Genomic DNA, 26928 nt, shown 5'->3' with positions numbered 1-26928 from the left:
CTAGTCAACTTGCTCTCCCGCGGGTCCTTCACGGGTCCTCTCCCCAAGTGCTTCGTAACTTCACCTAAATGTTAAACTTGTAAGGGTTTTGAGGAGAGCCGTGCGCTGACGCTTGCGCGCGCCCCGGGCCGCAAGGCGGTTCCAGAAGAGGCGGCGGGGGCCCACGACAGAAGCGACCTGGAGCACTGGGGACTGACAGCGTGCGCGCGGAGCGGGTCTAGGGGGCGCGTAACGGCTCCGGCGGCAGGAGCGAGAGCCCGCGGTCCGGCAGGCCGGGGACAACGCACACAACCGACCCCAGCCGCTGTCGCGGCGGGCGCGTCACTCTCGACGACGACGGCGGCGGCGGCACGTTCGGGGCGTCGGGGGCGACACTGCCGGCGACGGCGGCGGGGTTTTGTGACGTAGGACGCCAGCGCGAGGCTCCCGGGGGGCCCTAAGGCAGCCCCTGCGAGGGACGAGGGCCGCGGCCGCACCCGCCCGGAGCAGCGGAGCGCTCGCCGGAGGCCCGGCGCCCGGGGTCGGGGCCTCCTCCTCCCCTGGCCGGGCGCTGAGGGCCCGCGCGAAACGCCGCTGGGGCGCCGCGCGCCCGCCCGCCCGCGCCGCGCGTCTCGACGCGTTACGTCGCGGCGCCGCCGCCTTGGCGTCATGACTTCCGGGCGCCGCGGCCGCCATCTTGCTCGCGCGGAAGCTCCGCGGCTGGGTGGGAGTCCCGGAGCCGGCGCGTCGCGGTCGGTGCGGCCGCCGCTATGCCGTCGTCGCCGCTGCGGGTGGCGGTGGTGTGCTCGAGCAACCAGAACCGGAGCATGGAGGCGCACAACATCCTCAGGTAGTTAGGGCCTCCGCCCTGGCCTAGCGCGCCCTGTCCGATGCCGGCCGACAGGCTGTCTCTCCGGCCTCGCGCGCCCTGCCCTGCCTGTGCTGGGCGGCGGCGGTCCCGGCCCCGGTTCCCGGCCCGTGCTGGGCGGCGGCCCCAATCCCCGGTCCCGCAGGCCCGACGCCGGCGGCCGGGCAGGCGGGGCGCGGCGGCCGCCGGAGGACGCCGGGTGGGCCGCGCCGGGCTCGTTGGCTTCGGGGCCGAGCGCAGCGAGGAGTCGACGAGGCTCGTTGGGCCGCGCGGTACCCCCACAGGTTTCCTAGCGTCGCGGGAGAATTCAGGTTCTGAGCCCAGAGGTTCCCGTTCGCGCAAACCTCCAAGCTCCCGGTAGACCCAGATGCTTGATGCTGTTGCATCCACTTTGCACGTATGTTTGTGCATCTGAAAATAGCCGATCTTCTGTAAGATTTTCATCGGTGGGGCGGTAAGTGCCAAGTCCAGGTGAGGGTCTAGGAGATGGTAGTGTCCTGACGACTGTCTCCAGGGGGTGTCGTCATTTATCAGATCTGGAAAACGTACACAACGTAACCTCAGGATAAAGGAAGGCTTAAAAAAAGAAAAACCCGCCTATTTTGTTAATTTTATGTATTTGTATTTTTGCCCCTGACTACATTTTCGAGTCTCATGCCAAAAAATGCCCCTCTCCCCAAAGCCTCCAGTCAGTAATTTCTGCACTCCACGTGAATTCGCTTTTTGTGCGCTTGTAATCGACGTGTCAGCACTCTTTTTTGTGATCATGGCGTTGTATGTATTTAATAAAAGTTTATTCCCGCTTGGTAATTTTTTTCGTTCAAAATCACTTGTTAAAACGTGAACTTGATCTCTCACATTACAGTTAAAGTTTGGTATACATTGTCAACTTTGGTAGTAAAGCAAAGTTGAAACCGCCTTTTCTCCCGGAAGTTTCCACAAGGGATAACACCAGTGCCTGCTCGTAGTTCTCACAGTGCAACTTTAACTCTCCCCAGTAACTTGGAAAACTTAGAATATCCTGCACCTTCTCCCGTTTCTTAACGAAGGTAGGAGTGTCAGGTGTCCAGGATCTGCTAATTAGAAGTTTAATTTTTTCTAATCTATGCCACACAGCCCACAGTATTCGCTTAATGTTTTTTGTTAGAGCATGGGATGCTTTGAACCTAACAATTCATTGTGAAGGTGGTTTTTAAGCTACAACCTTTAAAACTGCGAACTTGTTTTAAAACCAGGAATGTGCTAGAATTAAGTTCAGAGTCATTAAATGTTTGGTGAGTTTGAGCAAAAGAATGTAAGGTTAACATTTCCTGGAAGATTCCTCAAGGAAAATAAAATTTAATGTCCTGAGTTTTAAGAATGCATTATTTGGAGACCACCTCATTCTGCTGGTTCTGACCGGTGATCTGCATAACAAAGTTGAGATGAAATGTAACAAAAGGAAAATGTTTTTTTAGTTACCTAAAGCAACTTTGTTAATGAAACCAGTTCCAAAAGTCTTGCCTGTCTGATAACTTCCCTGAGACGGTCATCACAAGACGGCGCGCCCTTGTTTAGTTCAAAGCGGCGGTGGCGGCTCAGCACTGCGTCTCCTGTTTCCCCTGGAAATGGGGGTGCAGAAGAGCCCCTCCAAATAATCACCAAGAAGGAATTCTTATGTGTGTTTTTACCTGTTTTACTGTTAAAATTTGACTCAAAAAGAGATTCAGAATGAGGATACAAAGAGGTAAGTTTAGGTAACCTGTGTTATTGATGTGCATGTGCCATTAATTTAGATATGAATCTTTAGGGTCTAAAATACTTACATTTGGGGAATGTATTTCTTTGCTAGAAAGTAGTGTTTGTACAAAGTTCTCCTTGTAAAAGATACGGAGAAGATGGAGACGATGGCGATGACTCAAAGGACCCTTTCCGTGTACCACCTTCTGGAAGTTTCTGTGTGCACAGACGCCTAAGAGATTAAAATGTTGTTTGGTAATTTCACATAATGTTTGATTTCGGTTCTGGTTTTGATGTATTGAATTTGAATACCTCTGTTCACATTGAGTAATGGCAGTGGTTACAAAATCAGGACGCAGTAATCCAGAGGAATTCTGTGTAGCAATTAATTTTGTAGCCAGTTCCTCATTAGGAGACACTGGGGCTGTTTGCTTTCAGTCTTAAAACGTCAGCATCCTTGTGCCCTATGAATGTCTTTGCACGGTTTTCTGATTTCCTTGGCATGAATTCCTAGGGATAGAATTGCTAAGTCAAAAGACAGGCGTAACGTACGTTTTCATATATTTTGCCAGACTGTCTTCCAGAAAGGTACCTGTTCGAGAATTCCCAGTTCTCAATTTGGGCATTTCATTTTTTCATGCTGCTGGGGCAAAAGAGGATCTCCCCCTTCTTTGGTTTTAAAATTGCTGTTGAGATGGACCAACTTTTCACGCCGTTTTCACGTTTGACAGTTATCTGTGGTTTCCTATTTGGGTTATTTACGGGTTTTAAAAGCATCTGTAAGAAATTGATGTGGTGGTTTTGTTACCGCCTCAGAGCCTGTGAACGTCAGGGCCTATGAAGGGGGCGTTTGGGAAAGCCTAGGGAGCGTGATACGCGAGGAGGCAGAAGTGCAGCTCGGTTACAACCCCCTGAGGCGGCACAGTGTCGGGAGAAGGCACCGAGCTGAACCTGCACAGTAGGTGGTTTTCTTAGCGAACCTGTTTCACTTTGCTCTTTGTTTTTGCCCTATTCAAAATCAGTTTTGACTGTTTTTGACAGCTCAAATATTAGTGGTAATAAATGTCGGCAGTTTTAGTCGCGGTGTTCCCTGGGGTGATCATTTTTGATCCTTGGAGACGAACTTGTTTCAGATACCAGTCCTGGGAGCGCCTTAGGTTTTTAGGAGTGTTTCCACAGAGGCTGCTGTTCTTTGTACACTGTAGACCGAGATTGCCCTTTGGGGTCAATTAATTCATTTTTTGTTCCGAACTGTCTCCTAGATGTCAGTGGCCATGTTGATTTTTTAAAATTTTCGTCTGTCTATTTTTTCAGAGAGCACGAGCGCATGTACGTGAGTGCAAGCCAGGGAGGAGCAGAGAGGGAGAGAGATGCCAAGCAGACAGCTCACCGTTGGCACAGAGCGTGACGCGGGGCTCAGACTCACAAACCGCGAGACCGTGACCTAAGCCGAAACCAAGAGTCCGACACTTCACCAACCGAGCCACCCAGGCACCCTAAGGGCCATGTTGATTTTTAGGAAGCTCTCTGATGGTAGCCATTCAAAACAGATTTTAAGGACAGACGTATATATTGCTGAACTGAGTTCTCAATTTGCTTTTAGTCAAAGGCAGTGTGATTTGGGGAGGATGAGCAGAGAGGCTGCAGATGTGAAGGAAACCGGGTGGGGGTCAATCTCTTGAGCTCCTCTCTGCCAAGCGCTTTCTAAATGCCATTTGATTTCATCCTCGTAACCATTAGGAGGTCCACACTTAATACAGGTGAGGAGATGGAACCCAGCGCAGGAAGCCCTGGCTCATGAGTGACAGCAGGGATTCGGACACGAGGGCCTCTGGGTATAAACCGAGACTCTAGATGGGAAAATCATGGGCTGAAGAGGGGTCCCGGTCCATGGGCTGAGGGGAGGACAATGGAATTGGCTGAGGTCCTGTGGTTTTCCGATTTGGGGTGAGGCAGTCAAGTCTTAGTGTCATGACTGGATCATGTGGGCCTCCGGCCACCCTGGGACAGGGGCAATTAGACATCCTCTCCCAGATGGGACCGAGTCTCAGGCTGCCTGCGTTTATACCATAACAGCACACCCAGTTGTGCTAAATCCTCATTTCCAGGAGTCTCTTGTCCTTTACCAGGGAGGGATCGTCAGCTATGCAGCCTCTCTGGCTGTATCTTTTGATATTTTGGTTCTGAGCACACTTGAATGGAAACCGTTTGGGAAGGTGAAAGGATTTGAAATCACATCTTTATGGCAGAGGATGGGGCGCCTGGTGGCTCAGTTGGTTAAGTCTGACTCTGGATTTCAGCTCAGGTCGTGATCTCATGGTTCGTGGGATTGAGCCCTGCGTGGGGCTCTGCGTGGAACCTGCTTGGGATTCTCTCCCCACACCAGCCCCCCACCTACTTACGTGCACATGTTCTCTCTCAAAATAAATAAATAAATGAACTTAAAGAGGGAGGTGCCTCCAGGGGAACACATGTGCCTTCATAGATTTTAAGGGACTGCGTTGTTTTTTGTCTTCAGGAGGCAGAACTGAAGTGAGGGTGCTGGAGGAACGCAGATTTTTGTTTGAATACAAACATGGGTTCAGAACAGGGTAGACCAAGCATGGTAACCACTCTAAGAGCTAAAATGTTCTTCCCTGCATCAAGGATCATCTTCAGTCTTTTATGGATGAAAACAGGAGGAGCCCAGAGCGGGGAATGGTTCAGCAGGCTCCCATCTATGAGGAACACATTCTTGTTTAGGGCCAGTTAGTGTTGGAGCAGGAAAGCAGCACATCGGTGGTCACTTGTTGCTGGACCATCTGAAGTACCGGGTCTCGCGGGTCAGCTCTGCTGGCACTGTGCGGCGTGGGTGGGCAGGGACACGAGAGGCTGACAGGAACCAGCAGAGCAAGGTGGCCTGCCAGAAGCCGGGGTTGAGGAAAAGCAGCTGTGGAGGGAGGAACACCCGAGAAGGGGTGCTGAGGGGGGGCTAAACGTGATGGCTCACTTGTCGCAGGCCTGGCACGGTGATCTCACGCTTAGCCGTTCGGTTTTGTCGTTGACCTTGTGGGACGGTAAGAGTAAGGTGTAAACCCTAGAAAATATTTACCGGAATATGTTTTCAGCCAACACGTAGCAGACTATGACGAATCTTCCTGGAGTGTTAACGTTCCAGAAGAGCTCATCTTGCAGTCTTCGCGCTGTGACACTGCAGGCAGGCATTCAGGTGCGACGCTTGTGAGCAGTTGATTTGTGTTCTGTACGTATGAGGTCATCACATACTAGACCTCGGGCCGGTGAGCAGTGAGTGATGTGCCTGCGTGAAGGTGACCTGGGCCCGTGCGTGCCTCGCGCCCTACTTAGACACAGGGTGTGCCTTCAGAAGGTTGGCGGTGGGTCTAGGGTTCCAGTCGTAGCCACAGTAATGCTTGAAATTAGATTAATGACCATACTGTAGAAAACTTGGATGTTAGCTTATGATCCTTTTTGGTATTCATTTTAACATCATTATTTTACCTTTAGCCATGGGATGATAATTGAAACAATTCGTTTCCCAAAATTTAACATTTTCTTTGATAGGTTCTTTGTGATAGGTTTTTTGATACTTGGGAAGACATTTGATAGAGGGTAGTTTAACATACAAAATAGTTGGTCCTTGAGACGAAGCTTCTTGGTTGTCAGGAATGTTTTTATAGCGTTCAGTTCCCTTATGTAAGGTCATTGTCACACCGCAGTGTTGTCACAGCACAAGATGGGCTGCTCTGTCACTTGCATCGGCTGAGAAGAAAGGGAGCTTCTGTTGCCAGTTAGTCTTTTTGCCACTTGGGAACATTCTGTTGGGGGAAGACCGAGCCGCATTTCGTTTTGTTTCAAAATACGCTGGATTGCCATTTCGGAAAGTCGGGGAGGGTGGGGAGGATGGGCCCCAAGCTGTTCCCAGTGGGGGCTGGCTTCCTCCATTCAGAGCCCCACCTGGCCCTTTGGGGATCCTGCAGTCACCCCCTCGGAAGCCTAGGGTATCTACTTTCAGGGCTGTGGACAGACAAAAGTGGAAAATGTTCCATTTGGACACCTAATGCAAACCTCGAACCCCCCTGTGATGGAAGATGGGTAGAAGAGATAGGTGGGCCTGCCGGGTGGCGGCCCCAGCAGGATGGGGGACGTGAGTCCCTGCACCGAGGGGTCTCTGGTTGGAACCTCCTGGGAGCTCAGTGGGCAGCTTTCAGGTGGCCTGCCTGGAGCACCCTGGGGTCCGGTCCAGGGTCTCTGCATCACGGGCTAGGCTGTGAAGATCTTTGAGGTGCCCTGTCTTCCCGCTCTCCCCGATCCCCTCTGCTCCTGCCCCGCAGCTTTCTCCACTGCTGTCCTCTCGCTGGCCTGTCTGTGGTGCGCACTGACTGTTTTACCTGCTTTGTCGTCCCTCCGCCCGCCTCCTGACCTCCTGACCGTCTGAGAAGAGAGATTTGGGTCTGTTTTCATCACTGCTGTATCCCCAGTGCACAGTAAGCTCCAGGAAACATTGTTGCATCAAAATGGAATGATAAGCCTGCCATTGGAAGTGGTGGTGGTTTTTCATCTTTTGAAACTTGAGTTGTGCCCTCGGGGGTCTTGTGTCTGTGGCTGATGTGGTTTCATAGCACACCTCCGTCCTTTCCCTTGCCGGCTAGAGATGCGGTGCCCGGGCCAGCAGATGCTGGGGATGTGAGCGGCCCAGCGGCCCCGGGCACTGGTGAGGGGTCGGTGGAGCTGGCTTACCCGCATCCCGGATACTTGTGACGCTTCCGGGAGCCTGCCTTTCCAGGAGCCACAGGGTAAACTCACAGGAGACTTGAGGCTTAGCATGGGTTCGCACACCAACAAGGGGGGTTATGCCACTGGCCAGGGTTGGTCTCAGGAATCCCTCCCTCTTTCCTTCAGTGATGTGCATTTTCCACCTTGCATCAGGCTCTAAGCCGCTGGGGCATCCTGAGGACACTTCGGGGGAAGTGGCTCCGTGCTAAAACAGCAGGCTGCTTGTTGCGGGCAGTTCCTGACAGATTCGGGCTCACCGCTGTGTGCCCTCCAGGGCTCTGTGGCCACGGCCTGCTCGCTCAGGACCCTCTTAAGGGGAATGGGACCCGCACGGAAGCAGGTGCCCATGGACCTTCCTTGCTCGGAGATCAGCAGGTGGCTGGCGCCTGGGTAGCAGCTTGTCTCTGTTGGCTGTTGAGGTGATCTGGCAGGAGGTACTTGATCGTACGTGATCTGAACTAGCGAGGAATCGGGTTTGGATTTGGGGTGAAGACGGTCTGCGTGTACCTCCTCAGGGCACACGAGTAGAGGTGTCTGTGTGTCCGTGCCGGTCACTCTCTGGTCACAGCACAGGGTGTGTTGTGGTTAAGTGTCGGAAATGTTGGTTGTCTTTAGGGTTTTAACGGTTCAGGTACGTGTGGGCCTTGGTTTGCTGATCATCGTGTTCTCTGTCGTGGGTGATGTCCTGGGGGCCTGCTTGCACAGCTCGGACTGGACTTCTAGGGACGCAGGCAGGTGACTCCACCCTTGCCAAACTCCCAGGACTCGGGTGAGGTGAGAGACAGAGTGTGAGTGGGGCAGGGGCAGAGAGAGAGGGAGACACAGAATGTGAAGCAGGCTCCAGGCTGTCAGCGCAGAGCCTGATGCGGGGCTTGAAGTCATGACCTTGAGATCGTGACCTGAGCTGAAGTCAGACACTTAACCGACAGAGCCACCCAGGCCACCCCTGTTCCAACTCGATGCCCCGAGTAGGTACCGGCTGTTGAGGCTTCTCTTCCCTTGGGGACACAGCCCCTCCCAGGCCCCTGTGCCACCACAGTTGGGCATGTTTCCACTCTTTGATTTTTCTGTGAACAGTTGCACCAGATTTTGTGTGGGTGGCACCCTTCACCCTTTTCACAGTGGCAGTCGTGTCCCGCTGCGTGGAGGGACACGGGCTGGTTCTCGTCAGGGCTGCGGGGAGTGTCCTGCGGGCCGTTAGCAGATGTGTGCACGTAGCCCGCAGGACGGACTTCCAGAGGGAAGTGTGTACGTTGGAGAGGGTGGGCGGTTTGTGCTTGACGGATGTCGGTGCCCTGTCCGGAGGCTCACAAGTCCTTGCAGCGGCGCCGTCTGAGGTTTTTCTCCCTTGTAAAACTGCTGTTCGTTCGCCGTCCGTCGGGTACTGTAGGTGCCAGGGACACGGCGGCAAGCAAGAGGGACCACGTCCTCACTGCGTGGCGCTGACGTGGCAGTGGGAGGGCGCTAACCCCTGAGCAGACTCCCCGTCCTTCGTCTGATGCGTTTCTCTTGTGACGAGTGAGATGAAGCCGTTTCCTTCCTGTAACTTTCATGCCTGTGCCCTGCTCCTCTGGGTTATCTGTCTCCTCCACTACGTCAGGGCATGCTCAGCCGTGGCCCTGTTGACATTCTGGCCTGGAGGACTGTCCTGTTCCCTGTCGGAGGCTTAGCGGCCTCCCTGCTACCTAGATACCGGCAGCACCTCCCAGTTGTAAACAAACAAAAATATCTCCAGACATAGTCGAATAGCCCAACGTCTAGAAAAGCCTGAGACCCTTCTTGCCAGGCGGGGCTTGCGCGAAGGATGTGGGAAACACACGTGCTCTCCCGAGGCCTGCAGCTGGGGAAGTCCCTTCAGATGCAGAAGGTTATGGTTTACAGATAGACAACTATGATGAGAAGTCCCATTTATTGAGACGCTTTTAACACTTAAACTTTTTACTTTTACTCACCGTGAGCTTGGAAGCTTTCAAGTTCTGTGCCGACTGACTTTTGCACATGACCGCCACAGACCCGAGAGTGGTTATCAGTGGTGACAGAGCGTCGTGGGCCCTCATACCTCTGGTGGTTATTGTGAGAGGACCTCTGTCCCCGTGTGGGTTGTCACAGGGGCTGCGCTTCGTGTACATCCCCCGGTTGGTTAGGAGACACGCTCGTCCCTTTCCTTATCTTTGATCCAGGTTACAAGAGTCTCCAGCACTTGGGGACTATCTGTTCTCGGCCCTCACAGCCGACACGGTGCTGCCGGCCGCCCCTGGGCTCTCGGCTCTGGTTTCCCGGCAAGCCCCACACCACAAGATGCTGGGGACGGGACGCGTGGCACTCCCCGTGGTAGAGTGTGCTGTGAAGTCCATGGGAGCCTCTCAGGAGTCAGGAGATAGAGGTCCTGTGAACCTGAACCCTCTACAGAGGTCAGGGTAGTGGTCAGGCATCAGGAATGTTCCAGAAGAAATCTTTTCTAACCCTGCATGTCTGGCAGGCCCCTGAGGGTCAGAAAGTTTCTAGAGGGACGTGGTATACAGCTGTGGTGCTCAGACGCCACCTTGTAACTGGGTTGAGACCCTCTGTCTTCCGTCCGGGTGGGCTTCATCCAGATTCGCGCAGTATGCTGCAGGATTGCTGACGGTTTGTGCATGCGATGCCAAAAGTTACAGATGTAAAAGCGTGTTCTGTAGCATCAGCAGTCACTCTGTTTCCCACGTCATATCCCTTAGTTTGAGAGGTTTGTGTCTTAATCCAACTGTGATTCTTTCTCTCCTTCTGTGTCTTTCAGCAAACGGGGATTCAGTGTCCGGTCCTTTGGAACAGGAACCCACGTGAAGCTCCCAGGACCAGCACCGGACAAGCCAAATGTTTATGATTTCAAAACTACATACGACCAGATGTACAATGATCTCCTTAGGAAGGACAAAGAACTGTATCCCAGTGGGCTGCCCCTTTACAAACCCCGTGTGCTGGTCTCTGGCAGGTGTAATCTGTGACGTGTACGTCACTCTGACCTCCGGTTTAGGGGCGTCCGTGAGGTGGGCACGTAGTGGCCGCCTCCGTGGGGTGTGTGGAGTCACCCCACACGCGGTGCAGAAGCGGACACGTAGGGTGTGCAGATGGAAGCGTGGAGCGCACCTTGACAGAGTCGAGGAAAGTTCCGATTTAACATTAAGCAGAACAGCTTAGATGAGGAAAGCGGAAACCACAGAATTAAGTTGCTTTTCTCACTGCAGGGCTGCCCACCGCTGTCCTCTGCAGGTAGGTAGGCGTGTGCGTGGGTGTGCGTGTGCGCGCGCACGTGTGAGCGCGGTGTGCACTGGTGCGTATGTAGACAGGCCGCTTCACACATCTCTGCCACGTTGCCACAGGGTCAGATTAGTAGGAGGGCCAGGTTTGCTACCGAGGGAAGCATGTCAGAAGCAAATAATCTGAGAGAACTTTATTTCATTCCAAGAAGAGGCAAAACAGACAGGATCTGCTACTTAAGACTCATGTGAAAGAAAAGGTTTTTTTTTAAATAGGTTTTATGAACGTGACCTCCGGCTGTGCAGTGGTTAAGATCATTGTTGCCTGGCTTTTGTCCAGGGCGCTTCATGATCACCCTGTGCTGCTTTAAAACTTCGGGGCCTGCCTTGTTATGGTGAGTGATTTATAGTTTTCAGGATGGAGCCCAGACATGTCCCAAGTGCAAGGAATATAAACACCAGACGGAGAACTTTGTCTTCGTGTTGGTGCTCTTACAATTTTTAATAAACTATAAATGTTTTTTTTTGTAAATCTGTAGATTAATTAGTTAGCTGGAGTGTGGTTCCACGTGTCATTCTAGCAAAGTGTAAAACTGGACCCTGACGGTTATTCCGTCTGCCCCCTGTGCTCTCCTTCCTCACCTACGATGAGAACGTTCTCAGAGGGCACTGAGGCCACAGTGCCGTAGCCTGGCACGTGGGGCTGTCTGTGAGTCGCTGTGGATGGTGGGTCACGTGTGACGCACCGCTCCCAGGAGTCCAGGACACGTGGTGCAGTGGACCCGGCGTCTTCCTGGGAAGTCCTGCGTGCCCCCTTTCTCAGAAGCCCAGAGCCTGCTCTGGGAAGAGACCCCGAGGATTTCCAGTGAGCTGTGCCCCGGTCCCTGCATTGCAGTGACGTGCTCTGCTTGTGTCCTTGGGCCAAGAAAGAAGGCTGGGCTCTGGCTCACCGAGAGCAGCATCTCAGAAAGGCTTTCTCCCTGAACTTCTCCCTTGCGTTGAGAGCTGGTCGTAAGTCTTGCAGAGAAGTGTTGACCACAGCCCCTTTACCCTCGAAAAACCTTTGACCTTAAGTCAAAAACCTTTTTGTAGCTTGTTATAAACTCTCCATGTGTCGTTAGGCTTATCTTGAGACTCTGTTTTTGAAGATTACTCTTCAGCTGGCACCATTCATCTTTAAAACTCTTATGTTCACGAGGGAGATGAAATCAGAGAATATTTATTTGTTCGTACTCCCTTAATCATTACAAATTAGGCCTTCTGACCATGGAGTTGACCATGATCCCCCTGTTTCTAGGAACAGGCAGCATGTAACCACGTTTTAAAAAGACCAGAATGAGAGGGTTTGGAGTAGGGGGGTTGATGTGATGTCCTGGCAGTTCTGAACGAAAGAGCAGAGACCAGCTGCTCAGAATTCAGAATCTCCTTTGTAGGCTGACTTTGTACAGAGGCACAGTCTCTCCACAAAGCATCCAGTCCAGGAGACAGCCACACGTGTGTGCCTTTGCTGCATTGTGGGGAGGGTGTGGCCGGGAGGGACGTGGCTGTTCCAACTGTCACTGCGCTATTTGCCACCTGAGACCCTGCGTGGGAAGGTCATCTTCACAGACCTCCCCTTTTGATTGCCCCTTGTGAGGCTCTGGGAGGGACACCTTTGTCGATTTATTAGTCACTTCTCTTGGGTGGGATCTCTGTCCTTTAGGAAGGGGGGTTGTACTTGGTTAGCTCGCCCAAGTACAGCCCTTGGCCAGTAAAGGAGGGACACGTGTTCCAGGGGTGCCCCGTGGACACTGGCAAGACTCAGGACAGGGGCATCAGTCTTCGTGCATGAAGGGAACAGGGAAGGAGGCGATGGCGGAGGATCAGCTGTGTGTTGGGGTCAGACACCGGGCTTGGGAGGTGCCCTGATAACACGGGAGGGGATACTTGGCCAGTAACGGGGCACATCCAGCTGCAGGCGGCCTGCCCCTTTGGTTGCTTCCCCCATTGGCTTTTGTGCGCAGATAAGAGCCAAAAAGCCAGATCTGTGGCCTAGACTGCCAGGGCTCTTGCGGAAGTGACGGTTAGAACCTGCGGTGGAGAGCTGGAAGGTATCTTAGGATGTAACCCACAGATAAAACACCACATTCAGTACATGCTCGAATTTTCAAGGGAGAGAATGGCTGGACAGGAGGAAAATGGCACATGGTGAGCAGAGCTGGGAGGTGAGGCCGAGTGGCCCAGTGGCATGGGTCAGGCGCCCTATGGGTGTGCGTGCACAGCGCTCCTGAGGCAGAGGCAGGACGCGGTGCTGAGCGCGGGGCTCTCGCTAAGTTTTGGCCGGCAGGCCTGCTAGTGTGAAAGCACTTTATAGGTAGGTGGTTTTCTCTGAGCGGGGTGGGCCTCGAGGGGTTGGGGGCCTCTTGCCTGTGGCTCCCGGTGATGCTTGAGCGGCCAAGCCCTGGTCTGCTGTCCCTGTAGGACCTGCCGTGGGAGGTGCAGCAGGGCAGGGGCGTGAGGTGGGATACAGACCTTGTTCAGCTAACCCTAAACTAGTCCATAAAGCTGGACTGGTCTGGTCACCAGCTTCCTGTGGGAATTATCTACCAATAGTACTGGGAGTCAAGTTTACAGAAGAGTTTTGTGGTCAGAGAATCCATGCAGCACACGAAGCTCACGGTCTTGTGGGCCTTCGTGTACTTCATGGGGCCGTGCAACCATCACCGCGGTAATCGTGGACTGTTTTCACCTCCCGCCCCCCCCCCCCCAGCGTCCCCCGCCCCTGGCACCCACCGGCTACCTTCTGTCCAGACGCTTCATCCAAGTGGAGTCCTGGGCCTTGTGCCCTTTTGTAACGGGCTCCGCCCCTCAGCATGTCCTCGAGGCTCATGGGGTCTGTATCCGTATCCAACTGTCCATTTTTAGACATGATTTTTTTTTTTTCCCTCTTTTAACCTTAAGTTTTGTCTTCCTTTGCCCTGGAGTTATTTTGAATATGGAGCAGCTTTAAAGTTAGGGTTTCGCCCTGTGAGCTTGAGCACGGCTCCAGGGCTGGAGTGGGGCAGGCTTGGAGGCTCGGCTCGCACTTGCCTCCACGGCATTTCCTTGGGCGGGGCGGGGGGGGGGGGGGGGGGCGGTGAAGAGCCCTGGGCCTGCCTGGAGCACCTTTCCTGAACCGGAAGTAACTTCTGCGACAATAGCGGATCACTGGACCCGGTGGAGGGGAGGGCTGCAGTGTCCTCCTCGGGCCTGAGAGTTTTGTGCGTTCAAATGAGTGCCTGTTTAAAACCTTTGAGTAGCTACATGCTTTGTGAACTACAAAATCACTTAAAATCACTTGTCTTTAAAAGCAAGTCAGTGTGTGGCTCTAAATATAGTCAATGACATTTTTAACTGGAGACCGGTTGCCCCCTAAACATGGATTTGAAATGCAAATGGAACTATCACTTCCTGGATCCTGGATCCGCCATATTCTCATTTTTCTCCATCTTTTGTAATTACCTTCTGGGGTTAGCTTTTTTTTAACCATTTGTTCCTTTTCATCCTCATTTGCATGGTCTTTTAGGCCTTGGGTTAGTTCATGTGTACAGTTGACCCCAAACAGCATGAGTTGAAATTGCCCAGGTCCACTGGTGCGCAGATTTTTCTCGATAAATACAGTACGGTGCTGTAAGTGTATTTTCTCTGCCTTGTGATTTTCTTAAATTTTTCTCTAGCTCCTTTGTTCTAAGAATACAGTATATGATACATACAAAATATGTGTTAATTGACTGTGTTCCCAGTGAGGCTTCTGGTCAGAAGCGGACTGTTAGTAGTTAAGTTCTTGGAGGGTCCCGAGTTATACTTGAATATTTGCCTGCAGGGAGCACCCCTCACCGCCCCTCCCCCCCCCCCATGTGGTTCCAGAGGCCACTGTACAGCCCGTTCTTTACTGTGTACTTGCCTTGGGGTAAAAGGTGAAAATAAAAATGATCTCTAAGATCGTAAATCCCCACAGCCTCCTGACCTCTGTCTTGGGTCCGAGGTCGGTGGACACGGGAGCTCAAGAGGGGGTCTGTCCTCCCTGAGGCCCTGTTGCTGTGTGACAGGGCCTCTACCCTTTTCCAGAAGCTTGTGGTCTGGGTCTCCTCAGGCTCTTGTGTCCAGCTCAGCTGAGCCTGGTGGGGAGGAGGGGGGTGCCCGCCTGCCGGTCCCGTCGCGGGAACGGTTCCCGCAGCTCCAGCCAGAGCTCTCTCGTGCCTGCCCCGGGCCCGGCTCCACTGTCGGATGAGCGCGCTCACCTGGCTGGTGGTCCCTGGCTGCCCCCTGGCTCACGGCGCTCGAGGCGCGCCGAGGCTCTCTTCGCTTCTGCTGCGTTGCACCTTGTCTCATTTCATGCTGGTTGGCAGCTCTTTAAAGTAGTTTTTAAGTAGTTTTTGAAAACAGTGTTTGTTTAACAAATGTCTACTTCTTAAGCCAAACACTGATTTCTAGAGAAACTCTGATCTAGCGTTGCTGGTATCTAAGCTTTCAGGTCTTAGAAAAGCACTTGTGCTTGAAGTTTACAGATGAGGAGCCGGAACAGCCACCACCGTGTCGGAGAGTGTGTGCCACCTCGGCTGGGGTAGCTGCCAGGGGTCGCTTGCGTGTCTGGGCATGACGGAGCCAACACTGACCTCGCCCGCTGCTTCCAGAGCTCACCCAGGGCTGGGGGCAGGCCTGGTCTCCCCAGCCTGCGGGAGGTGATTTGCTGATGCCGGGCGTATAAACTCAAGGGTGGTCAGAGGACATTGTAGACTGGCCTGAACTGGCCGCCGAGCCTCGTGTTGGGGCAGCAGTTAGGTTGGATGCTGGTGGCTCGGGAGCTGACTTTGACATTTCCTCCGGGGGTTCCCAGGTTCTCATCTCATTTGTGCAGCCTGTATGCTCTGGAAAAACCGCTCTGATTTCCGAGTTGAATTTCTTCATATGAAAGAAGTCCCGACTCAAAAGCTTTTGATGTGGTGGTTCTGAGTATGGTCCCAGGGTCCCAGTGCTCCCTACGGCCCTTCCCGAAGACCCCGTGCTTAAAGCTTACCTTTCTCCCTCTCCCCGAAGTGTGGAGAGGGCTCTGGCAGAGGCTCCCCTGCCCACCGTTCTCAGTCCTCCCTCTGATGGCTGACAGGCTGTTTGAACGCTTTTGAAGACGCCCCAAACCTGCCCTTTCCCCCAAAGCACTGGGCGCACCCTCTCCGGCTGGCTTTTCTCCCTCACGGGATGGGGAGGAAGGGGACAGAACCGCCAGGTGCGGTAGGTCGCTGTGAGGCCCGTGGGGACCAGACCCCGGGGGCCCAGGGAGGCCGCCGTGTCCCACTCCAGCCCGATAACCTGCTGCCCAAGGAGCAGCCACAAGAAACCCCTTGCTTCCGCGCTGCTTCAGGGCTGCTTTGCCCTGAGAACATGGGCTCAGGGTGTCTCCTGTATCCGTGTGGGTGAGGGGTGGTCTGGGTTTCCACGTGTGCTCCTCTCCTGGGGCCTTTCCTCTTAGTCCTCAGCTTGGTAGCACTTGGCGTGCTCCGTGATTCCTCCGTGTGGTTCCCTTTGGCCTTTCTCCCCTGAATCGAAACTCCGAGATGGTGTGGCCCGTGGCACGTAGCCAGTGCTGGACAGTGGGAATCCAGGTGAGCCACCACGAGCTCGGATGGGGGGGCGGGGGCCGGATGGGCACATGGGAATGGGCCTCTTCCCCGGGCTGGGGAGCCTGCCCGGGCCTTGACCAGGAGGAAGTGCGGGGTCAGGGAGGGCTCCAGGGAGACAGCTAGGCTGAGCAGCAGACGGGGGTCTGGGGTCCCGGGGGTCCCTGCGGCATCAGTCTGGCTTTCCCACCAGCCTTGGGGGTGGAGTGCCCCCTGAGGGAGCCCCGAGTGCAGACACTGGTCCAGCGGCGCCCACCTTGGTACTGACCACTAGCTGGAGCTGTGCGGCAGGGGAGCTCATGCACACGCAGGGCCTGAGGCCCCACTGGGTCTTCCAGCTGCCCAAGCTGTCGTCGGCAGATGCCCGGGCCCTCTGTCCAAGAGGGGCTCCCAGTGGGCGTGTGGCCTCTAAAACAAGGGACTTCATCAGGGTGGCTCTGAGGGCACATCCTGAAGGGCAGGCAGCAGCTGCCATCAGCACCCTCGAGGAGGGCCTGCTCCCTGCCCCGGCCTCTGAGCAGGTCTGAGCGGCGTGTTCTGCCAGGATGGCCCCCTGGATTGCAGGTCACCTGGAAGCTTTGGAATCCTGTCCGCCTTTCCCCGATGCGTCCCTGTCCCGGCCTCGCTCCGAGCATGCTGGGCATCACCATTACCCTCCAGAGTGAGATTTCCAAGCCTGGGAAAAGCATCCCCACCGGGCCTTGTTGCGTGCAGTTCTGGGCGCGTCCCAGTTGGCGGGGGACGCTCGGTGAGGCCTTTCTCTCCAGAGGCCTCTGCACAGCTTGCTTCTCTGCTGGCGGTGAACCTCGCCGTCGGCTCTCCCGTGGCCACGGCTGTTTTCCCCACTGGCTGTTTTCTTCGAGGCCTGTGGACCCGGCTGCTCTCGATCCCCACGAGGAGCCCTGCTGGGGGCAGGTGCGCAGCTGTGCAGTGAACGCTGGCCGCCTCCCTCGGCAGACGTTTCAACGCTGTAGAAGCTGAGTGCTCAACGGCGGTGGGGGTGGTTTCAGCTTGGTGACCACCGTGGGCTTTGTCGACTCATCGTGTCCTGTTCCTGCTTTGGGCTTTTTTCTTCTGAGATTCTTAAATTTTGTGATAAAACAAGGGGTTTTTTTAAGGTTTTTTGTTTTTGTTTTTGTTTTGTTTTGTTTTTATGTTGGGTTTTGAGAGAGGGAGAGAGCGAATCCGGGCTCTGCACTGCCTGCAGCAAGCCCAACGCGGGGCCTGAACTCCCAAACCGTGAGCTCGTTATCTGAGCCCAAGTCGGACGCTCAACCGACTGAGCCACCCAGCCACCCTCAACTATTTTTTTCTTAGCTCACTAAATAACTAGAGTTTCAGTGAGGAAGAGGGATCGTTTTACTTCTCCTTGTACTCATTCACAGAGGTGTCGGCCGTCGAGAGTAACAGCCCTTGCTCAGCCTGTGGGACGCTGCCTTCTGATGGCAAAGCCCCGCGTGTCACGGATGTAGGTGGTCAACGCAGGCGGCCCAGAGAGCAGGGTGTCTGCTGTTCGTGCTGCTGGGCTCAGCCCTCCCGTCTCCACGGCCCACCTGGGATTTAGTCCAGTTTGGAACCATTTATGTAAACTAGACGTGATGATAGTCTAATTCATAATTTTAAAACTTTTTCTTAAAAAAGGGTCAGAAAGTAAGTTAATATTCACTAAAATGCTCCATCCTAGGGCTCAGCTTTTTGCGTTGAGGTTGAAATTTGTATAAAATTAAGCAGCTGGGGGTAGATATGTGTCTGTGCCTGGCCGGCTTGGTCGGTGGAGCCTGTGACTCCATCTCGGGTCGCAGGGTCCAGCCCCTCGTAGGGCTTGGAGCCTACCGTTAAAACACACACACTCACAAAGACTGAAGATATTTTTCCCACTGTAATTTTATTTATCTGGCCAAGTTATTTAACTTTGTTTTCTGAACTTCCTCAAATTTAAATGGATGTGGTGGTTTAACCTGTTTGGACAAGTGGTCTCGTCCCTCCCCTCCCTTCCCCTCCCCTCCCCTCCCCTCTCGTCTTTCCTGTGTATTTATTGAGAGAGAGAGAGAGAGAGAGAAGGCAAGCAGGGAGGGGCAGAGAGGGAATCCCAAGCAGGCTCCGTGCTGGCAGTGCAGAGCCTGACGTAGGGCTTGATCTGACGAACTGTGAGATCATGACCTGAGCTGAAACCAAGAGTTGGACGCTCAACTGACTGACCTAGGCGCCCCCGTCATCTCTTTATTACGTAAAAGCCTCCTACGAAGCGCTAAAGTTTAATCATGCTGGACAGCGTGTTATGGTGGACCTTTGTCGTCTGTTCACTTGAAGCCGACTCTAGGTGGCCAGGGGTGAGGCCCACGCGTTCGCTAAAGCCGGGAGCAGCCTGGGGGGGGGGGGGGGGTCAGTGACCTCACTGCCCCCACCTCCAGGTTTCTGAGGAGGTGGCGTGGCCCGCAGGTTGGAAGAATTGTCATGCCAGTGCTGCATTTTGTAAGCCCCCTTTAAAGGGGGTGTTTCCTTTGAAGAAACGAGAGGATGTAACCCTTCCCTCCGTAGTGTCTGCTGCCTCTTTGTGCAGGGCCGCCGAGGCCAGGTGTGGGGCGGCAGCCGCTCCAGAAGCCGAGCGCCAGGGTAGTTCCGACGGCATCCTTCTGCGCTGAGTAAACCAACAGGATGTGAGCCGCATCACCCCCCCCCCCCCCGAACTGGAAACTTCCCCAGTGAGTTGTGGGGAGGCCATTGGTGCCCCTGGGCTGCGGTGGCCCGTGTGTGCCGGGTGAGCTCGCCTGGCAGGTGCCAGCTGTACTCAGGGACGCTCTGACTCGTGTGCCCCGGGAGCCGGGTGTAAATGTCTCCGCGGCTGGCACACTCAGTGTGACTACTGACGCAGGTCTCTCCACGCACTGCTGGTTGAGCCCAGCAAGGGCGACCCTGCCGCGGCTGTGGGATTCTGAGCCTTGTGGTGGGCGCCTCCGCTTTGGTGCACCTGCCGTGTGCCCTGCTGTCCCGTGTCCCCACTTAGCGCATTTGCACTGTGGGGTTGCAGGTTGGGCCTCCCGGGAGGCCTCTGGTCCCCGCACTCAGAACGTGCTACCCCAGAGGCCTGTTCTCGTTTTCTTTATCTTTCACGTAAGTAACACTTGTTCCTAAGAACAGTGCCAGTGACCTCTCCTGGTGGGTTCTTGGGAGCTGTGTTCTCTGGGGGGTGCTGTGTGTACAGCCCCCCGTTGCCACCTGTGTGTCTGCAGGACCCGGTGCTCAGTATTCTGTTTGTGGACGTGGTCATTGAACATTAAGTTACCCTGAGGGCTCCCCACAGAGACAGAAGTGCTCCTGACCTGCTTCCTCCGCAGGCCAGCGGCTCTTGGTTTTGTGTTTTGAATGAGGCCTTAAACTAAACCCTGGAGGTTTTGTTCTAACGTTATCTAGGATCCAGGGAAACCCTGCGGCGTCTGGCCCTGGGTGTGTGAGGCCGACAGCCACGTCACTGTGGCTCCTGGGGCAGGGAGGGCACCAGCCCGTGCATTCAGCAAATGCGAGACCTCGCTGGCCACAGGCCTCAGTTGGTGCTGATTTGAAGTTGAAGGCAGAAATGCCACCACATAATCCTGAATTTGAACTGAGCTCTTGAATGCTGTCTGAGATGTGTGGGGAGGCTCATTCCCTGCCTGTTCCCTAGGTGCGTTGAGGGGAGCAGGCACCTGAGAGGCTCCAGCTGCACGGTGGGGGCGCCCGGACGCCTCTCCCCACTTCTGACAGGTCACACACTCCAAAGGAAAGTCTCCAGGGGCAGGAGGGGTGCCCAGGGGGTTCTTGAGGGCAGCAGAGAGGAGGGCTGACGACTGGGAGTTCTAACTTCCTGGGCCAGGGAGTTGTCCCTCGTGGTGGATTTGGGGTGGATTACCCTGGGCTTCCTGGAAGCATGGCCCTGCTGACTTTAACACTGTGCTCTGTCCCTGTGCCTTTCAGGGGGTTTTCAGAAGCCCCAGTCCTCTCCTGGGGCATGGCTGGCTGTCTTCCGGCTTGGGAGCATGGACCTGGGCTCAGCCAGGCGGTGGGCCTTTTCCTCACCATCACCCACCCCCATGCTGAGCACCTGTGGTGGCCCAGACCCCGCGGCGGGGGGTGGGGGGGGGTGGGGTGCGGTGCTTGGGCATTTCTGAGCTGAGCTCCCTTAGAGGGTCTTTCCCCAGAGGGGACTTGGGTCCCCACTTGAAAATTCTTGCTCCGTATCTTATGTTTGCATATAATCAACCCTAGATGCAGGGTTTAAAAAGATGAGCAGGTTCTCTGGGTGTGGCCCACGCTTGGGGAGCCTTAACTATGGAGGGTTTGGGTTTACATCCAAGGCCAGCAAGTGGAAAGACCTGAACTAAGTATGGTAGTGTTGGGGACCAGAGCAGGTGTTGACAGGGCTCTGGTCACCCATCGTCTCAGCGGGGCATCCTCTGTTAACACAGCCTGAGCAGTGGAACCAGGGCCTGATCCAGCTGCCTGGGGTGTGCTAACCCCCACGGGGTGGGGGTGGAAGGGGAGCCCAGTGCACCCCTGCCTGGCCCCGCCCCCCCCACCCCCCCACCCCCCCACCCTGCCCCAAGGTGAAGGTTCTGACTTGGCCTGGTTGCTAGCCTCTGGGATCCACGGGCACTCTGGGGCCAGCATGCCCCACCTCTCACCAGGGTTTGTCTTGATTACGTTTGGTTGGTGACATTTGTGGGGAAACGAGGCTTGGGCTGTGCTTCCCCGTCCTTGGCAAGAGCCTCTGTTTGGCTGGGGAGCAGGGACGCTGGTGCCTGGTGGCAGCCTGGTGAGGGTGTGGAGCGTGAGGCTCCCCTGGGAAGTCCGTGGCCTTGGTGAGCGAGCATCAGGCCCTCGTGCTCCTGCGGCGCCTTTCCTGTGCGAGCTCTGCAGATGGCTCGCCTCCTGTCACTTGTCTTTAGCGTAAACCTCCGCCTTCCCTCCGTCCTTCATGGAAACCTCTCTGTTTGAGCCAAGGTTCCGCAGGTGCTCCAAGGGGCACAGGCCTTGCTCTGTGGCAGTCCCTGGCTCCCTCCATCCCCTCCCTCACCCTCCTCACGGGACAGCAAGTTGTGCTTCCCCTGGGGCTGTGAGGGTCTAACTCGGGGGGCCCAGGGTACACGTCCACAAAATGGCTGTGGAAGCCCTCGTCTTTGGGAAATCACTGGAGAGAGAGAAGAGTTCGGCTAAACCTCTTTAGGTTAAACCTAGCATTGGAAAAGTTGCTTTGAATCAGAATGAGAGCCGTGTGGCTCTGCTCTCAGGGAGAGCCTAGATCCCTCAAAGGGCGGCCCCTTGAGGCAAAGCTGGCCCCAGGCCCCCGGGGCTCCTGCCGGGCTTGGTGTGGTCTCTGCAGTGTTTTGCCGTGCGCATTTCAACTTTGCAGAGAAGACGAGTTATCGTGGCTTCCCCGCTCCTCCTCTCATTGCCTTGCTCTCTTTCTGGGGACAGTGTCCCATCCTGTATCCCATGGGCTTCCCGAGTCTCGTTTGGCCTGCATGCTGAAGTTTACATGACAGCTTTGAACGAGCACGTGCCATGCGCTGGTGCCGGCGAGGTCTAAGTCGTCTGCTAGTTGAGACCCCGGAGTGTTTGAAGACGACCCTTCCTTTTGTACTTCCTGTGACGTGACCAGAACACCAGGTCCTTCCCCGGGGGAAGGCAGGGGGTGCGGGGAACCTGCTGCCTTCACCTGTTGCAGGTGAGAGCGGTGAAGACAACTGCCTTCTGAAGGCCAGGAGTGAGGCGACAAGGCCGTCAGCCGGGAGTGCGCGGTGGCTCCTCGCGTCACACCACGCTGCTCGGCAGGTGGGAACCTCGCTGCGGGTCCGCATTGTGCCACAAGAGTGAGAGGGCGTAACCGGCTTCATCCCCAGCAACTTGGCCTTCTGGAAAGATCTCGGGGTTCACTTGGAGGCGGAAGCTTCATTAGGAGCCTCCCCGTTTATCCCAGGGCGCTTCCGGTCAGGGTGCTGGGGAGAGTGGCAGCCCGCATGCCACGTCCCATGTCCCCACCCCCACCCCCCCCCCCCCCGGGAACCCGTTTCCCAGCTGGACAAGGGAGCTCGTCCCTTCTGAGGGCGAGACTCTGGCCTGCTGCTGTCCCATCCCTGGAGATGCCTTCCTGCCTCTGGGAGTTGGCCAGCCCCTTACTAAGCTGGTGGCCGCTTCCGGGCCCCCGTCGCTGCCAGCCACAGGAGAACTGTGTGTCGTGGGGGGTCTGACGGTGCTGCCTCCTTCCAGAAGCAGGGCCCTCTGCTGACCTCTGCTTTGGCCTCGCTGTGCCCAGATAAGTTTTTCAGCGGGGCCTCTCTCTGCTCCTCCACATCCTGTCCCTGTCCCTGTCCCGGGCCACTGTGACTTGGAGAAGCAGGTGGGTTTGTGGTCAGTCTTCAGAGGCTCGTGCCCAACCCGGCCTTGCATCTCTGGTGTTTGCCAGGAAACGGTCCAGAAAGGCCACCGTCACTCTTCCCTTGGACACTAATGAAGGTTAGGGTTTAATCCCTGAATGAGGCATTTTTCTCCTTACAGGAATCATTTCATCTGTTCCTCTTCTCCGTAAGTAACTGAGGCTGAAGTAAAGGAGGAACGGTTTCACGAGGCCTTAGCGCCGCAGGCCACAATGAGGGGCCTTCCCTGAGCGCCTGGTGGCCACCTGTCCCCAGGGGCTGGGAGCCTCAAGCCTCGGCCTCGCCCGAGACAGGTGTGTGTCTGAGGACACACAGGACACAGTCGGGCGCTGTGGTCTTCACCCTGCCGGCAGGGGTGCGGGGGAGCGAGACCATGGGCCGCCCCGGTCGCCTGAGCCGCCTCTGTCCGCCCTGCACCAGCGGGTGGGCCTTCCCGAAGCCGTTTCTTTACGCTGGACTTCGGTGCCGAGCGTATGAAGGGCCGGGTGCTGAAAGGCCTCTGAGTGGCAGCACAGCAGGCTGGGGGGGCAGGAGGGGCTGCGGGCCCAGCCCAGGGGCTCACACGGGGGTTTGGCGGCCTGGCAGCTGAGGGGTGTCTTTTCAATGTAAAACTCGACACGGGCCACTCACAGATGTTCTAGAAGCTCTTTCCACTATCCAAAGAGGTAGGAAATGTATTTTGAGTAATAGGAGATTAAATTGCCCTAACTTAAAATCTGGGGGAGCCCTAAAATGTATCACTCAGAAGTCCTCCAGCAGCTAATCTGTCTCGTAAACAGAATTAAAGATGCTTATTCCCAGCTGCCTGGAATGCCCTTTAGTGATAACCATGGACCTCATCTTTGGGGACTTTGTCCCTGTCTCTTGAGGTGGTGGACCCTATCCCTGGGGTCACTGGGTTGGGTCGGGTGCGGCCCTGTCTGGAGGGTCCCATGTGAGGTGCTTGCCCCTCCTGCGGGGCCTGGGCCACCTTCTATTTTCAGTTGGTCCCCTGCTTCCCCCCTCCCCCACCCCACCCCCCAGCCTCCTCCATGCTTCCCTTTCTCTGGTGGGTTTCCAGACTTTTTTCTTTTTTTTTTTTTTAAACTGCTGCAACTGAGCCAGACCTGGGACTGGCTTTGTCTTTGCTGAAGGGCTTGTGCTCAGTGTGAGTGATTGCAGAGTTGCCGGGGGATGAGTCAAAAAGCAGGTTGTAGACACTAGGTCTCTGCTCTCTAGAAAAGGTTGGTCTGAAGGGCTGCCGGGTGTAGGGCAAGCGCGTCCCCCGCCCGCCTTGTCTTCCGCAGGACTCCAGGGACTGGCCTGGTCCACCCTAAAACGGCCTCGGCCCCTCCGTGGCTCTGCTGCACCTGCCAGGAAGGGGTCCAGCAGCTCTGCTGTTGCAGACGCTGAGGTGCTGGGCCGGGCTGTAGGCGCTCCCAGCTTTACTACAAGTCTTTAAGGTTCCTTGACTCCGGCGCTTAGCTATACGCAGAACGGCATTTTACATATGTTGGACAGAAACAAGAGAATCAAGCCCCGACCAGAAAGGTTCCAGAACTGCAGAGACCTGTTCGATCTGATCCTCACCTGCGAAGAGAGGGTGTACGACCAGGTGGTGGAGGGTAAGGATGCAGGCTGGGCGCGCGCCACACACCTGCTGGCCGTCTGCCCGTCACGGCCTCGGGGGCACCCCTGGCTGTGAAGCAGAGCCGGTCCCCAGACGTCCAGGCTGCCCTGCGCACGGCTCGCGCTTCCCGGCCCAGGGCGTGGCGCGGGGTTCCTGTGGCTCCTGTGGGCAGGGGAGAGTGGTCAAGGCCGCGGTGGGGTGGATGGGGCCCTCCCTCCTCCTCGGCCCCCAGCCTGCAGGCCGAGGGTGGAGGTGGGGGTGGGAGGTGGTGGCCTTCGGGTGGCCACGTTCGTCAGAGCAGACCCACCTGTGTGTTGGCTGACAGCATCGTGCGGGTTTTAAGTCTTTGGGGCACATGACGAGCATGTGCGAAGCAGAGGAACCAGGGGCCTGGTGCTCGGCGAGTGGGACCACGTGGCCAGCTCGTTGAGGATGACCGTCGCCGGGTCTCCTTGAGTCACACCACGTCTGGCGTGCAAGTGCTCGGGCCTGGCTTGTTACCCAGAGGCCAGAGGCAGGGAGCGCGTCGGCCCCCTCGCACTCTGGTTCTGAATCAGCCTCTGACCGCTGTGTCTCGTCCCTGTTAGATCTGAACTCCAGAGAGCAGGAGACCTGCCAGCCGGTGCACGTGATCAACGTGGACATCCAGGATAACCACGAAGAGGCCACGCTGGGGGCGTTCCTCATCTGCGAGCTGTGCCAGTGTGTGAGTACCCTGTGCCCTCCTGTCCCCTGCTCTGGCCCAGGAGTCCAGGTCTGCGTGACCCAGGGCCCCAAGGAGCAGTCTCTGCCAGAGGGACTTGACCAGGGCCACCTTCTTCTGATGCACGGGTTTTACCAGGAAAGTGGCTATCACGTGATTCGGATTCACGTTCGGGTTATTTTCAAATGTTAAAGTAGGTGCAGAGGCGCCCACAGATCTGTGGATCACCCACATGGCTCTGGCTTAAGAACTTGCCTCTGTGCCTTTCGTTGGGTTGATGGAGGCGCGGTGCCCTGCTCCACGTCCGGCTTCCGCAGAGATGGCCGTGCGTGCCCACCAGGACCCGTCTGCCGAAACCTGGCTGACGTCGAAGGGAGCCTGGGGCCCTCAGAGGTGCCGTCAGAGCTCTGCGGACGCGGTGGGTCCTCCTCTCTTGACCCTCAGGACCTGTCAGTCCTTGGCCTGCCCGAGTGGCCCTGGGCAAACCTCCCTTGAGTGGAAAACCCCAGGGACTTTTGCAGCCACTGTGCAGCTGTGCTCAGAGCAAGACCTTCCCTCTCAGATGTGACAAAAGGACTGAGCCAGGCAGAGACCCATGCGCCTCGTCCTGTCCTCTGCCCGCAAGCTCTGCGTTTAGGTCAGCTGGCTAGGAGTGGCTGAAATGAGGGAAACAAGTGGCTTAACCAAGAAGCCAGAGACAGGCAGGCCCGGACTGTTTTGCTGTGAGGGCCCAGGCCCTGGTGTCTTGTTCCACACAGCCAGCCTCTGTTCCCAGCATGGCCATCGTGCGAGACAAAGGGCTGAAGGGGAGCGCGTGGCCCAGAAGCTGCGCGTGCGCTTTCCGTCCGGGTCACCCGACGAGAGGCGAGGTACAGGGGGTCTCTTCATGTCGGAGAGGCGCTGCTTACAGGCCGAGGCTTGGGCCGGCGAGCGGCCTCGGCCACTGTGCGGCCCGTGCCGGCCCTGGGCCACCCTTGGGCTGTCCGCCAGCAGCACCTATTTCTTCCAGGAAGGGTCTCCACCAGGGGACGTGTGGCCTTCTCTGCTAACAGCTCTGGCTGTCACAACTGGGAGGGACCATAGTGACAGCCGGGGGGTGGGGGGGATGCCACAGATGTCCCAACACCCTGCCGTGCACGTGACGCCACCGATGCAGAGCACGGGCTGGCTTTGGGCAAGTGACCGAGCCTTTACGGAATGGGGACAGCGGAGGCGGCGAAGGTCCCCAGTCGGTGTACTTGGGACATCAGTGGGCAGGCCTCCTGCGGTCAGAGCCCGGCCCCTTCCCCGGGTGGGCTACAGCAGGCGGAGGCTGGGGACTGCCCGAACCCTCTGTCCTCAGGCCCCCGCGGGGGTGGGTGCCAGCAAGTCTCCAGAGCACAGGTCAGCACCGGGTCGGGGCACGGGCGGCTGGGTGCGCGCCACCCCCCCACCCCCCACTCCCGGGGCCATCGCCCACCTCCGCACCCGCTCAGGCGGCCTGTGCCTCCCCCCAGATTCAGCACACAGAGGACATGGAGAACGAGATCGACGAGCTGCTACAGGAATTCGAGGAGAAGAGCGGCCGAGCCTTCCTGCACACGGTCTGCTTCTACTGAGCCGCCCGCCCTCCTGAAGCCGACTTTCTGAGCTTCCTTTTGTTAATACTTTTCCTCCCTGATACCTGTTTTTACTTTGAGGTATTCTGCTGGCGGACAGCAGCAGTGCCCAATGAACTGTACGTACAAGACGAGAAGATACACAGACACCAGATTAAACCAAATTCTTTTCTTTCCCACTTCTCCTTATGAGTGGGATGTCAATTAGGAAGTTTTCTTTCTTTAACCAAAAATGTAAACAACGGTTTATAGTACATTTTCCCCATACATTTGTGGCTCTCATTGTGGTTCCTCCCCTGTGCCCCCCAGACGTGCTGGAATGTGCAGATAACCTGAATGAAGCCGTGCACTCTGTCTCACTAGGAGAGAACCTGCGATCGTCCAATAAATAGATGCTGCTGCC

General features: G+C 56.0%; 1 protein-coding gene across 1 annotated transcript; it reads left to right on the top strand.

Annotated features, from left to right (window-relative positions):
* The first annotated feature begins 650 nt into the window (after positions 1-650).
* Positions 651-26928, top strand: SSU72 (SSU72 homolog, RNA polymerase II CTD phosphatase). Its single transcript, XM_027060726.2, has 5 exons — positions 651-829; positions 10113-10256; positions 24080-24219; positions 24812-24930; positions 26424-26928. Exons 1-5 carry the CDS (start codon positions 750-752, stop codon positions 26523-26525), a joined length of 585 nt encoding a protein of 194 aa, XP_026916527.1. The 5' UTR covers positions 651-749; the 3' UTR covers positions 26526-26928.

This window comes from Acinonyx jubatus, chromosome C1 (genome assembly GCF_027475565.1).
Source record: "Acinonyx jubatus isolate Ajub_Pintada_27869175 chromosome C1, VMU_Ajub_asm_v1.0, whole genome shotgun sequence".
Classification (NCBI taxonomy): Eukaryota; Metazoa; Chordata; class Mammalia; order Carnivora; family Felidae; genus Acinonyx; species Acinonyx jubatus.
Note: the sequence above shows the minus strand (reverse complement) of the source record. Positions and strands in the feature narration are given on the sequence as shown.